Source organism: Chaetodon auriga, chromosome 9, assembly GCF_051107435.1.
Source record: "Chaetodon auriga isolate fChaAug3 chromosome 9, fChaAug3.hap1, whole genome shotgun sequence".
Classification (NCBI taxonomy): domain Eukaryota; kingdom Metazoa; phylum Chordata; class Actinopteri; order Chaetodontiformes; family Chaetodontidae; genus Chaetodon; species Chaetodon auriga.
The window spans coordinates 18,515,670-18,529,914 of NC_135082.1; the positions used below are offsets into that span (position 1 = coordinate 18,515,670).

General features: G+C 41.0%; 1 protein-coding gene across 3 annotated transcripts in view; it reads left to right on the top strand.

Moving 5' to 3' along the window:
• The window catches only part of fgf13a (fibroblast growth factor 13a), a 95,118-nt gene extending 81,960 nt beyond the window's left edge, over positions 1 to 13,158 (top strand). For all 3 annotated transcript variants that reach the window (XM_076739906.1, XM_076739904.1, XM_076739905.1), the window contains 2 exons: positions 6,987 to 7,185; positions 11,148 to 13,158. In XM_076739906.1, coding sequence (XP_076596021.1) covers positions 6,987 to 7,185; positions 11,148 to 11,284 — 336 coding nt within the window. In that variant the 3' untranslated portion in view covers positions 11,285 to 13,158. The remainder of the gene's footprint in view (positions 1 to 6,986; positions 7,186 to 11,147) is intronic.
• The last annotated feature ends 1,087 nt before the right edge of the window (positions 13,159 to 14,245 follow it).

Below are 14,245 nucleotides of genomic sequence, written 5' to 3' on the forward strand. Positions count from 1 at the left end.
CCATGGCTTTTCAACCATTTAGCAAGCGCAATGCCTTTGGTAAATAACCACTGCTATAAGGTTTCACTCCACTGAGCTGTGTCATTAACTAGTTTGTGTTGTGTGTGTGTGTGTGTGTGTGTGTGTGTGTGTGTGTGTGTGTGTGTGTGTGTGTGCTAGTGGCTTGAACGTGTACCCTGTGTGGGTGTATCTATTTGTGTTTCGTATTTGCAAGGGTCTTTACCACTAGCTTAAAGCTCTCCAATTTATTCCCAAACAAATGAATGCGTTGAGTGTACTTTATCTTTAGCTAAAGAAAAAGGTGCTTTTTAATCCACCTCCACTCTACTGAAAAGACTGGGACATTGAAAAGACGGATTTAGAAAGATTTGTCTTCACTGCCTAACCATAGCATTCACATTTGTGAGTCTCACAAGCATTGATGTGGCTGAAAAGAACCCAGACCAGCACTCAGCCCTGATTTCATTGGCATAATTGGTGTCATCTTAGTTTTGATATGGCAGCTGAATACACACGGGGCAGTACACAGCATTGACTTGGCTTGGCTTGTCTTGTGAAAAATCCGGCCAATATCTTTACAGAGGAGATCAGATCCATTATGCTGTTATTTCTCCTCCTGCTGACTGAATCAGGAAAACACCATTCGGCTGTAATTACTCCCCCAAAGCCAACAGAAAGCTGTTTGAGAGTGCATCGTAATTGATCGTGTTTTCTTGACATGACTGCCTTGCTAATGGAATATTCATTTCAAAGTTACCCTTACCACTGCTGATTTGTGTAATTGTATGATAGAGTAGAAGAGGTTTCCCAGAGGGGTTAATGGTTGCCTGTGCATGTGCGTCCGTGTGTTTTCACATTCATGGATTTTAAAAATCGGCAGCAAAACAACCCTCAGATCGTTACGCTCGACGCTTGAATGAGCCTTTAAATGTCTCCTTCGTATCATAAAGAACTCATGCAATACTGCCACAACTTAAGCTGGGATTCCCCCTCGCTGTAAAAAATAAGACTGTTCTCTGCCTCTCCCTGCCCTTGAAATAAAATTCACGTAATTTAGAAAGACAAGTGTAAATGAATTTGGGCATAAAACATGCGAGAACGGATATTACTGGGAGGTGAGACACTTTAAGTAAAGATGTTACTCATGCAAACACTGCACTACACTGCACTCAAATTACTCTAGAATGCACTACTATCCTATACTGTACTATAAAAATGAAAAAGAGAGCAGGGATGATGAGAAGGAAGGCTGGAAATCTTCTAACAAAGCTCAATCGAAAGCTGTGGTCCATAAAAGATAAATCCTGATGCTCTGTTAATTGTTAGCATATTTTTGTGGAGACTGGGATTTGAAAAAAAGTGTATGTAAGGCACCCTGCATATGAAGACAACAACAACAATATTAGGCTAAAAAAAATTAGAAGATGAATTAAAGACCCTACAGCTTTCACTTGTTCCACTCCTATGAAATGTGGAGATATGTACTAAAGTTCTCACAGCAAAAAATAAAAAATAAATAAAAATAAGCGAGAGGGAAAGGAACAGCTGACCAACTGGTACACCAGGCATATGTATGCAGCTCATCTAATGCTCCTAACAGCACTATGTACGGACATTGCCTGGACATTGTGTAAGTGAGGTTGCCAGCTGTGCATCATTTGGACAAGATCTTGTCATAGTTGCATATATCACGTCCATGTAGTACAATGGGATCATTAAAAGCGCATTTAGCCAAACCGCCGTAGAGACATGGGGGGGCGGGGGAGATGGCATGACGGGTTTTATTTCTATGCAGATAGTGTCCTGCTTTTTATTTCTAAAGTGATTTCCCCTCGCTCCATCTGGCACTGGAGTCATGATTAAAGTGATGTGAGATTTTTTCACTGGGAGATTGGTTTCAGTGAACAATAGATATGCTATTGACTGAAGGAGACGCTACTGGAGCCTATTCAAAAGAATCTGAATGTTTCTGTCTATCACAGTCCTGTTAGAATAGAAATGGGGATCCCCTGCCATTTTGGCCCCTCCTTGTGTCAGTCTGAGCGAGCCTGTTGTCCATAGACCCACTCCAACACAGCAGTCCCAGCCAGCAGCCTCTCCTCCATCTTGGCTCTAAATGCGCCTCGATCTGTATACGTCTGTTTATCAATAGACTCTTATTCTTCTCCAGGGCGAGTGTAACCAGCCAAATCCACATAAGCTCATTATTAGAGGTAGAACAGAACTCCTGGCTCAAGAGCTGAGCAGCCCGTTGTTTAGCTTTCAATTGCTGCTCGTGCATAACTGAGATGGGTGCTGCCAAGCCTTTCTAAGACTGCTGCTGTTTATCAGAGAAAGACGGCAAAGAAGACAGAAGACAGTGAGCTACTGAGGGTGGCGAACAGTCAAAAAATTAACAAGAAGGATTAAGAAAGCCATGGAAGGTGAAATATCTGACACATAATTAAGGAGAGAAGATAGAAGGGAGAAAATCCAACATACCTTTAACAGTCTAGGCAAAAGCCTCAATCCAAGTTCATTGTGTGGCCAGAGAAGTAAAGCACTGCACATCAGCAACGTGAAATTACTGCTTACACTCCTTGTTCCTGCTCATACTTTGTAGTCTGTGTGTTCATTATATTTGCACAAATAAAGTGTGGTGTAAGATTAGCAGTCAAATACTTGATGATTGCTGCTATACAACAGCTTACCACTGAAGAACTCACAAAAATCTCGACATTCAATAAACTTTCTTTCAATAATGCCATAAATTGAGGAGCACAAGCATCTTAGAAATGTACCTTGACAACAGACTGCACTGAAAGGATGTATTTTATCTTCTAAGGAAGATCACTTCCTTTAATCTGAGCAAAAACGTTGCAAATCTTGTTCCACTCTGTTGTTGTGAGTGCAATATTGCTACAATCTGCTGGGAGAGAAGAAACAGAGCTGGTGGTGCAAACAAACTGAATACACTGATCAAAAACGCTGGGTCGGTGCTCAAACTACTCTGGAGCTGTTAACGCTTTGGAGAGGAAGAAGCTGCGCAAACTGGTGTCTGTCGTGCAAATGTCTTGCATCCCCTCCAAAATCTAGCAGTAAAACAGCCGAAATCTTTCAGTAACGGACTCATTCAGCATAACCTCGTAGTAGGTCCTACACCTACTCTACATAAACAAAGACTACATATCTTAAGCTCTGACTGATCCTGAAATGAGGCTGAAATGATCATTAAACATCACAGTAAACCAGTGTTGGACAGTGTTGGATTAATTTTTAGAAAAATGTTTGCCAGTGTTGATAGAGGAAAAACCATAAGTTCATAACTGATAATGAAATTTATGTCTTTTTAGGATTTGATGGCAGCTTATTGGATTTTCCAGTATCTTATATATAACCCTAATTTTTAAAAATGGGACGCTGTGTAAAATGTAAATAAAAGCAGAATACAATAATATTGTAATATTGTAACTGTAGCCACTTGATTTGACTGTTGCCACCGCATATTAGCTTTAGCTGAATTTAGGAATGCATTTTGTGAAGACTAAGGACTGTGGATGTTGTCATCCGTCCCTTACACTAGAAGCACTTTAGGAAGGGATTTCTTTGCAGCCTAGTATGGACAGAAGGAACAATTGCAGCAACCAGTACGTTAACTCTTTCAATGAACATTTGTGCATGCAAGTGTTGTTTTTAGACACAGCTAAGACACACAAGCAATTGACTGTAGACCCCCATCTCGTCGAGGACCAAGGCTGAGATCAAAGGCAAACCTAAGTGCAGACCTGGCCTCGACCAGATATTGATTTCTATGGCATCAGCTCAGAACCTCGACTACTGAAAACCAAGTACACTGCAGATACTGGTCTGAGTCAAACTAGAGCTGACGTTGTTTTTTAATTTCTTCACGTTTCCTCATATGCTCAATGTTTCATATGTATTGTTGATGTAGGCGGTAAAACAAATTATTATAGTTCACTGTTCTGTGTAGGCTTTCGCTTAATAATCTGCTGGTGGATCGAACATATGCTGTAGGGCTGTACTGAATAGTGCTGAAGCTTTGACCCGTCATTGAAATCAATCAAATCAACATTTGAAAACTGTAGCTTTTGGGGGGCATGTCTGTTCATTCTGTTTAAACCTAATACTTCTGCACAGTGGCAGATAAAGGTTAGGCTGCACTCATATTATCAGTATCAGTATTATACTACTGTATTTTTAATATAAGTTTCCAGTAGTAACTGTGCAACATTGTGTCTGATCCCAGCAGTCTAACTTCAGACAGTTGTAAAGTGCAAAGGTCAAAGATTATTGAAAAAAGATGGAAGACAAAGAAGAAATCATTTTTCCAATTCACAACATGTTTTTTTTTTTTGTTGTTGTTTTTTTATCTTTTAGCAAACTAAGTATTCTGTTTCAGTCCATATTTGTTGAAATTTAGCATTTCAAAAACATGGTCAAAAAACCTCACACCTGCACACACCTGTATTGAAGCAGTGATTTAACAGCATCATAAATGAAGTGTGTCAGAGTATGTATTTGTATGGAACCTTTATCTATGTGCATAAATGGAGGTGAAGAGTGCATGTTGTCAGTTTACTTGACTCGTCCCTCACTTCTTTGTATTTCTACGGTTTAAACTCTCTTGTCCGAAGTAAGAACCGGAGAGTAATTTCTCGCTGAAGCGTGGCACTGTCAGCTCCCAGCTGGTTCTGCAGCCCTCCTGGTGGGTTTAACATTTATTCAAATGGAGTGTTTGGTACCCCTGTCATGCAGCAGCTTAACTGAGGACCAGGACTGTGCCAACAGGATGTATCACATTGAGATGACACGTCATAAGCTTCCTGTGACTTCAACTTTGTTTCTGACAGAGATTTTCATCTAATGCGGTCTGTGAAGGCTAGATCAGTTAGAGGGGATGATGAATGAGTGTGGTTGTCAGTTACTGTAGGAGGGTCTGGGTTTTGTGTCTCTGTGGCTGAGTGCGACAAAAGACACAATACAGTATGATATTATACCAGATTGCTCTTAACAAGTTCGACAAGTGAACATTTTCTGGCCCTTTGCAGTTCACTGCCTTTACGTTTTAGTATTTGCGTTTAGTGCTTTTGTATGTTTTAGCTGCATAGTCCACAAAAGCTACAATAGCAGAGCAAATCAGATCAACAGACATGAACCTCATTCAGTCTTTTGAAGTCCAGTTAGCGCAGCACACGAACAGTGACGCTGCTGAACTATAAAGAGGAAAAATTAAAAAATGAAAAACAGAGAGGCTGTTATAGATGACTCCCTGTCTGGTACTGACATGTTGTTTGTCATGATCTCACAGTGGGTCTTTGGCCCCGGGGACACATCATCACTCTCACCATCGACACCCAGCACAGTAATGTTTTTCTTTAACTGGGACTGATCCTGGGTATACCGACTTCAGTCTGAAAGACGCATCCATCCTTCTCTTCATAGGAAAGCTCACTTTGTAATACCCATTGGGAGTTCGACCCGTTGCTGCTTCAACTGTGTGTCATGGTGGTGTTTGCCTATATTGTATGTATTTTCACATGTAGACAAAGCGTCCCAAGAAGAAAATATTAAAGCATGGCAAGAGCGATTCACTGTTGACTAGCTTCACTTGTCTTTAGTTGCCTTTCCCTCACGCACTGTTCCTCAAATCTCTCTCAGGGGAAATTGCCTTCTAACTGATTAAACTCTGTTTGCTCAAGCAGCTCTAGAAATTGCACAAACACACACTCACACACACTAGGGATGGGTTTTGATTTTCGAGTTTTCGAACAGTCATTAAATTAAATGAAACCAAATCGTTTATGTGACTATCATCTTGTCTTAAAAGTATATATTCTTCCCTGTTTTCAACCTGTGTGGGTGATGCAGTTCACTGGGAGCTGTGAGAAGTTGATCTCCGTCGTGTGTGTGTGTGTGTGTGTGTGTGTGTGTGTGTGTGTGTGTGTGTGTGTGTGTGTGTGTGTGTGACAATTAAGAATATCTGCATGTTATTGCAGCTGCCATAAAGCACATGCTACCAGACTGCTTGGCTAGTGACTAGCTACAAGTCAGACTAAACCAGTCCAAAGAAACCAGTGCTCTCCCAACTAGGGCAAGACGGTACTGTGGTGTGTGTGTGTGTGTGTGTGTGTGTGTGTGTGTGTGTGTGTGTGGTCTTCCCAGTGAATATCAAATACTACTTCTGCTTGAAATGGCCAATCCTAATACAAACACATATATGTACACTTCTGCCAGCACAGGCAGAATCTTGCCTTGGAGAACATAAACCTCAGCCACACTGTTGTAGCATTAATGGCCAAATCATGCCTCTAAGGGGTTTCCCCACTGACAGTTCATCAGTGAAAGAAATAAGGAAGAACAGGTGGTGAACACACACACCCTGCATGCACTACCCAAGTGCACACAAATTGTCTATAAACCTATTAAAGCCACACGGTGAAAGCATTTCCATCCTTTTTTCTTGTAATTTAAAAGGTCAGTAGTTAAATACGTAGTATAATAAGTCCGATGGCAGTCATAAATTGTTACATCCAACATAATCATAAATACAGTGGACAATACTCTGAAAGATAATGAACTGTCCATGCATAATTAACAGCTCGGAGCAAAATGAGAATATACTCTTCATCTTGCCTGTATGTTTTATTAATGCTCCTCTGTATCTGTCATAGCACTGTTATCTATGCTATAAAGTACTACATTATTCACTACAGTAAATGGTACGAATAGATTTAAAAGATTCTCAAGAGACAAAAAATTTTAAAGCAGGGGCTTGAGCCTTGAGATAGCTTCTTCCCTCTTTTCGTGCTCAAGTGTGTGGTGGACGTGCAGCGCAGTGTACCGTTATTAAGTTGCACTCTCATGTAATGAACTATTGCATTTCAGCTGCTTCTGTTCATACCAGGATGTCAAAGACTCTTGAGACCATGTGAATTACTGTCCAACAACTACCACACACTGTATCTGCGTCTCATTTTCCCCCACAGGAACACTTTACGCCAGAGTGCAAGTTCAAGGAGTCGGTGTTCGAGAACTATTATGTGACATACTCCTCCATGATATACCGGCAGCAGCAGTCGGGCAGGGGCTGGTACCTCGGTCTGAACAAGGAGGGAGAAATCATGAAGGGGAACCATGTCAAGAAGAACAAGCCAGCAGCCCACTTCCTTCCCAAACCTCTAAAAGGTAAACCTGCACAGATCCTTTTTCACAATTTACTGTTCAACACTGAGGGTCAGGATATGCTTGAACAGAAACAGTTCATACATTGTGTAGTCCAACTGCATCAGAAAACAAAAGATTTAGAATTGTTCCCAGTGGGTACACTCGAAGGCGGAGTGAAAAGCTGGCCATCATAGAAATGAGGGAGATGCCATATTGTGTAAATATGGGAGTAACAGCAGTCGGCCTTCAAGGTATGAAGTGGGTGTGAATGTCATATTGTTGGCTTTGGAAACACAACCCCCCAGTGGGATGTTAGGGTGTGGGGTCAGGGGGTTTCTGAGGTATGCTGGCAGCTTAACTGCAATGCTTGGCATCATAAAGTTGCTGTAACTACATAATCTATTGAGAAAGTTTCGTGGTTATTCGGCCATGTCGCTGTTGGTAAAGGGTTTGTTTTTCACCTTTCACCTCTCCAGACAACCACTAGCTTTTCTATAATTAAACCTCATTTCGCTATATACTTTCAGGCCGTGTGGATATTCTTCTACTACACTCTAAATGAGCTGCTTTCTAGATGACCCTCTGCCATTTAGCGTTCTCCTTAGAGATGCTGGCACAGACCTATTTAGCAGCTTCCTCTGACTGGTCACACACTGCTGCAGAAGGAGGCTGAGCCATTGTCTGTGAACCAGAAGCAGCAGGAACAATATGTTTAAATGCTTTGAATAGTAGCACCCAGGACACAGAGAACCCCACCCATGCAGGCTATGTGTGTGGTAGTGTGGCTGTGGAGAGCCGAGGAAATAGGGAGAGAGGGAGAAATGGTTCTCTCTGTTGAAAAGGCCACAGTCCTTTCATCTTCAACAAGACGCAGATTTACCTGTCAACAGAGAGGAGACAGAGAGAGTCTGCTTTCACTTCAGCAGGATAAAAGAAGTGCACTTTTTCTCCTCTATCAGTAAGAAATAAAAGCCTTGAAGCGCAAAAACTTCAAACAATGGTGCAAAGAGGGCAGTTTCTTTACATTGTTGATTGCTGAGCAGTTTCACGGTTTGTATCTGTCACATATGGCTCTTTTTATAGTTTCACAACATTCTTCTGTGTGCATGCAAATTAACATGACTGCTAGTGCAGTCAAGTTATTACTGGGGTCTACAGTAACTGGGTGAAAAGATAATTAAGTATAAATCCAGTCTAACCATTTATGAAGAAGCAGATACAGCATTCTGTTAGAAAATCATCACAGCTCTAACTACAAAAACTTCTAAATGTTCAGTTTTTGTTGACATTGTCACAAAAGTGTGAATTCTACTTTGCTACTATTGATATTTTACCCTCCTCGTGTATGTAAATGGGGTGGACATAATATTAGAAACACCTTTCAATATAATGCAGTCTAAGATAACATCCACTAGAAAATATAATTAAGGGTCCAGTGAGGTCAGAATACCTTCAGTCATCAGTACAGTATCACATCATTTAGCCTTGGTGCAACTAAGGCTAAATTAAGGCAGAGTCACTAAAGCAGAAACACGCCTGTTGATTCCAGCTGATTATTGGCATTATTGTGCACTCGACGCTGAAAGATTTGATGCTAAGCTTCTGATTTCTCTAACCAATGAGTGGTGATCTCTTATAATCTTATTTAACAGTGGCTCAGAGGTGTTTATGTCCCTTTCTGCTGGTTCAGTTGTCAGTGTGGTTGAACCATGTACAAGTGCTTTTTTCGCCAATCCGTCATACAATATAACATCTATTTGTGAAGAGGACTTTCTCCGACCTAAAAACGTGAAAGACCATTCAAAAATATTGAGTAGTCCTCTGAGCCATCTGACTGTACTGGATCGAGCTTTTGTGGCAGATGATTCCAAACTTTTGAAGGGCGTTGTATATCCTATTCACAAAAGTAGATAAGAAAGGTTGGAGATGTGTAAATGATTTGTGTGTGAACTGTATTAGTAATGTGGGGGTTTCATTCAGATATCCAGCAGTTTCTGCAGAGCCTGTTTGGAGTTAAATTCTTCATTTTTTTTTCTGTTTGCCAATGTGATGCATCTTTGGTGGAGCTCTTCCAGCCAGGATCTTATTAAGAATCTATGTCTGCCCTCTGAGATCCCTATAATGGCTTTTCACTTTAATTTAACGTGCCATCCAGGGGGTCTCAAACACACTTAAAAGCGACAGCCAGAGAATGATTGCCTTGCTTTATGCTGAGAGAAGAATACTGAGAGAGAGAAAAAGAGAATAACAAGGATAGATGTAGGCTGGGTAAGACAGTAATTCCTACAGATTCCAAAAACCACTGCCCTCAGCTGCCTTTTTGTATTTCATCTATAAGAAGAAATATAGTATTTTTGAAGTCCAACACCAAAGGCAAAATGAGAAAAATAAATTGAATAAAAACCTTTGTTGTAGTACTGAGGGAGGAAAGACATCCTCCTTTATTTGTGCAAAATTTAAATTATCCAGATACGCACAATATTTACTAAATCTTTTACATAATTTAAATTCCAGATATAGCAAGTGGTTTGGAAAGAGCTTTGCAAGGGAAAGAGCGAGAGGAAGCGAAATAAAAGAGAATTTGTTCCAGCAGCTCATAAAGATTCAGAGTCAGTGGTGTTACAGGGCACCAATTAAGAAGCTGTCTCTGCATTGGCAATGGCATCTCTTCTAGCCATTACTCACTACTCTTCTGGTTCCAGTCTGTGAGTCTCAGCCCACAGCCTCTCATTCTGTCTTCCTCTGGATGAAGCAAGTTCAGCTCACGTCATTCAAACCCAAACAGGAAAATCCTCTTACAATTCTTCCTGAAAGTCTTGATGCAAGACACAGAGAGCTGCCTTTATCGAGAAAGCGTGTAGTCGGTTAAGTGGCGTCTGTCGCAGAAGGACGGGGAGATTTGTGTGGAGGAACGTGAAAAATGACAAGATGGATGGTTGTTATTGGGGATTAATGTTTAGAAATGAATAGCAGCAGTGGTCTTGAGGTGATACAGTAATCACAAGGGTCAGTCGTCCACCATTATAATCACACAATTCTGTCACCAACAAGACTGGAACCAATCATCAGCATTTTCCCTCTGAAACCCTGCCATTGATTGATGTGTATAAGGATGGTCTCTGGATTGCTGCTGTAACAAAAAATGCTTTGCTAAGTGAAGTGTCTGAAGGACTGGGTTTGCTGTTTCAGCCACAGACTCCCTGAGGAATGAACATCAAACAGCATTCTAGGCAGAAGGATGTTGACAACATCCTGAAACCAAAGACTGTGAACCTCAGATTACTGATATTTCTTCTGAAAAGAGGCTGCTGAGATGCAGATTGGGCCAATGCTGCATACACAGCAAAGCTAAAGCACTAGGAACTCCTGAATTTATAATGCCATGCTGTGGATATAGGACTTTTTTTTTTTTTTTTTAAATACAGCACCAACCTGGTCTCCTGTGATCTTCTTATTCAGCAGTTTCCTGGGAACCATAAGTAAGATCTCATGCTATAGCATCACAGGACCTACTCTATTAACCAAAAGTTTCACTTAATATTTTAGAGCTATCCGTGGTAGGGCTGAACAATTAATTGAACTTAATTAAATCACAATATGGCCAAGTGCAATATCCAAATCAAAAGAGCTGTAAAATGTGCCACAACATATCGCTATAAATGAAGCATTACGGTGCTGTAGATATGCCCAGGCCTACAAAGCATACTCTCCAGATGTAAGAGAACATGCCTATTTGGTGCAGCAAAAATCACATCATCATAATCTCTATATTTTTTTTTCAGCGAGAATGAAATGCAAATATTCACTGTCCCACTAGAATTGTGACTCATATCACACTCACAGTATCACAATGTATTTTTTTTGCATATTGTTCAGCCTCAATCTGTATACTATAAATCACAGTTCTTGTTTGCTGTTCTTGCTTGTTTAATGTCTACAAAATGTCACTTTGTCTGATTCTCCCTTACTTTGTGTTTGCATAGTGGCAATGTACAGAGAGCCATCCCTCCATGACTTGACAGAGTTCTCCCGCTCCGGCAGCGGCACACCCACCAAGAGTCGGAGTGCCTCGGCTGTGCTCAACGGAGGCAAAGCCGTGAGCCAGAACGAGTCGACGTAGCCCGGTAGCCGAACCCAGGCCTGGGGCCGAACCACGAAACCTTACCTCCAGCAGAGCGTGAATCCAAGCAGACTTCTCTCACCGATCAGCGGTTCAGGACTAGCTACGACAACAAACCACACACAAACCCCCAGACATCATCAATAAAAAAAAACAGTTAGCTTCCATCCTGGTCAGTCATCATCAAAACAGCATCAATAGTAAGACACTTAACAACACATAAAACCATACTGGTAAACAAATTAAAAATTTTATTTTGGGCTTGAGATTTATCTATTACCTTGATCGCTCTCTTTTTGCGATGATCATATACCAGTTAGCTCATCTATATCTAATTTTATTTTTCTTAATTTCCTGTGGACAATAACTTTTCTTAGGTCATGTAGACACAAAGCACTCGTGCATCTGTCAGACAGGGACAGGGAGGTAGGCGTGTAGGCGTTCAGGGCAGCCAGTAATGGTGCTGGTCTACAAGGCTGCAGTGGTACAGTACAAGCCCTGATCTCTGTCTATCCATGCTTCTGTGAATACAAAGCCTATAAACTCCCTGGTGTGGCGCAGCCTAGTGCTGCTGGGACTGTGGCCAGCCAGACGGTAGCTCTCCTGCGTCCTAGTGCACACGCTCAGAGACTGAGCTCTCTAGCATGGGAAAACGAAGCCTATGTTCAGCTGACCTGAAATATAAGGGACAGTGTGGCTCTCTTGCAGTTTTTGTTTCCTTTCAGAAATGCCACAGCTGCACCTTGGTTTTTTTTTTGTTTTTGTTTTTTTTTGCTAATTTTCTGAATTAGCTGAGAGCTGTTTATTTGATAACTCATTTTGATTTTGTCCCCTCTTGTTCTCTTCCCTTGCCATTGTTCAGTATTTGTATTTTTTTGTTGCTGTCTCGTCATTGAAAAAGGTTCCAGCAAACCAAAGACAGAACGAAAGAGTGTCCCTTTAAGCCGCTGAAAACCAAGCCAGTATATAAAGGCAAAGCTGGAATTTTTTTTTTTATTGTACATTTTTGACGAAAGAAAGCAAAGATTTTGTGAGAAAAAGGAACAATGGACAAAGGAAGTGATTTTAAACACAGAAGTTGGCAGCGTGCTTTATGTTGTGCTTCTTGCTGATATGCCCGATGGCCGATGTATGAAACGACTAGTCTGTGTCCCCATTCCCTTCTGTTACCACTGTGTCACAATGTCTCCGTCTCTTGTCCTCGTGATCGGTTTCCTCTCTCTGTGCTTGTGTCATCCTTTGACCCCTCCCCCACCGCGCCATCCTTTTTTGTCAACTTATATTGACTGATACAGTTCACCATAGAAATATGGTGCAAGCCCCTTCCCAGGATGCTTGTTATGTGTTTGAGTAACTTATTGTGGTGACAATATTTTCTATATTTAAAAAAAGAATACTGTGGACTTTTAGGTGGCTTAACATTTTATAGGACACGTCATATTTGTAAAAGTGAAAAAAAAAGAAAAAAAACAAAAAACAAAAATGAACATCCTCCCTTTCTTGCACAGGGCATGTACAAACACAATTATGTACAAAAAGGACCCTTTTTATGGGCTAGGTACTCTTCCCTTCAGCTACATAACTTCTTTCTGGTACATGCTTCTGGGAGGCTTTCTTTTCTTGGTTTCCTCCGGAGGTTGTATTAGGTGAACCTATCTGTTGCATGGGAGAAGGCAGGGAAATTCTGGTCTAGAGCTGCATGATGTAGGCTATGTGTATTAACCCATGTTGGATCATGTGTTCCAAACTACCAGGCTAAATCTGATAAAACAACATTTACAGGCAGACATTGTGGCTGCCTGATAACTTCCAGTTGTTTATTGTTTGTTGTATACACAAAAATGCACTGAATAAAATGTTTATATTAAGATTTACTTTTAAAATGTGTCAGACTTTCTTCTTTGCCTGTCTTATTTATGTACTCAACACAATCTATGTATTCCACCCACCAGCCTTTGCAATTACAGAGAAGATCGGACTGTGGGAATTAGATTTTAGTTGGCACTATCTATAATGATTGGTGGTGTAGAACTGGGAACCGTCTATGCTGCATAGCAGCTTGAAAAGCTTTCTCCCTTGAGGAACTCCTGAACACTCACACTCACACCCAGCATTTTTCCAATCAGTGGACACCAACGCATCACATAGAGGTGGGATATGCCGTTAATTGCCTCAGAGTTGAGGTGGTTAGGGCTCATTCTATCTGATAAATCAATATTTCTTTTAAATTTGAGAGGCTAAACCTGAAATACCTGGAAATTGTTCCACTGTTGTTGATTTTTTTGTGCCTGTATGTGTGCTCCCTTGGCTCAGTAAGGTTACTAAGTAAGCAAGATCACTTTTACTTTTTTCCTTAGGGTTGATGTTGAGATTGGTTTTAGTAAAAGTTAGTAAATCTCGTCTTCCCAAAAGATAAATCATGTTTGGGCCACTGCACGAGATCACACATTCAGACCCATCTGCCTCAGAGTTCCATCTTAGTGAAGGGAGCTGCAGGCTGTGCATGATCAAACAAGTCTTTACATAATTAGGCTAGTACAAAAAGGAAAAAAAGTTCCATTTGATGGGTAAAATCAGAACACTGCAGTGCTATAAGGTCTTCATGTGTGCAGAGAGGACGCGACACAAGGTAGTAATTACCTGGCAAGGCACTTGCTGCTAAGGCAAGCAGTGGAAGAAAGATCTGAATGATGGCATGACACTGTGTTAACCTACCAGGCTTTGCTAATAAGGTCAGCCCTCTCCCTCACTGTCCCTGTCATCTCCAGAAGAAGCACTTTCTTTAATGAGGGGTTTTGTCCATGATCACTCTGCTCTGATTGTTGCCCACAGTGCATATCAGGAATGATAAGGGTGAAGGGTGTCAAAATGTGTCGCAACGCAAAGCAATGCAAGAAAAGTCCAATTGACTGCAAATACTACAAGAAGACGACGGAAAGTTTTCTCAATTAATACATGAAT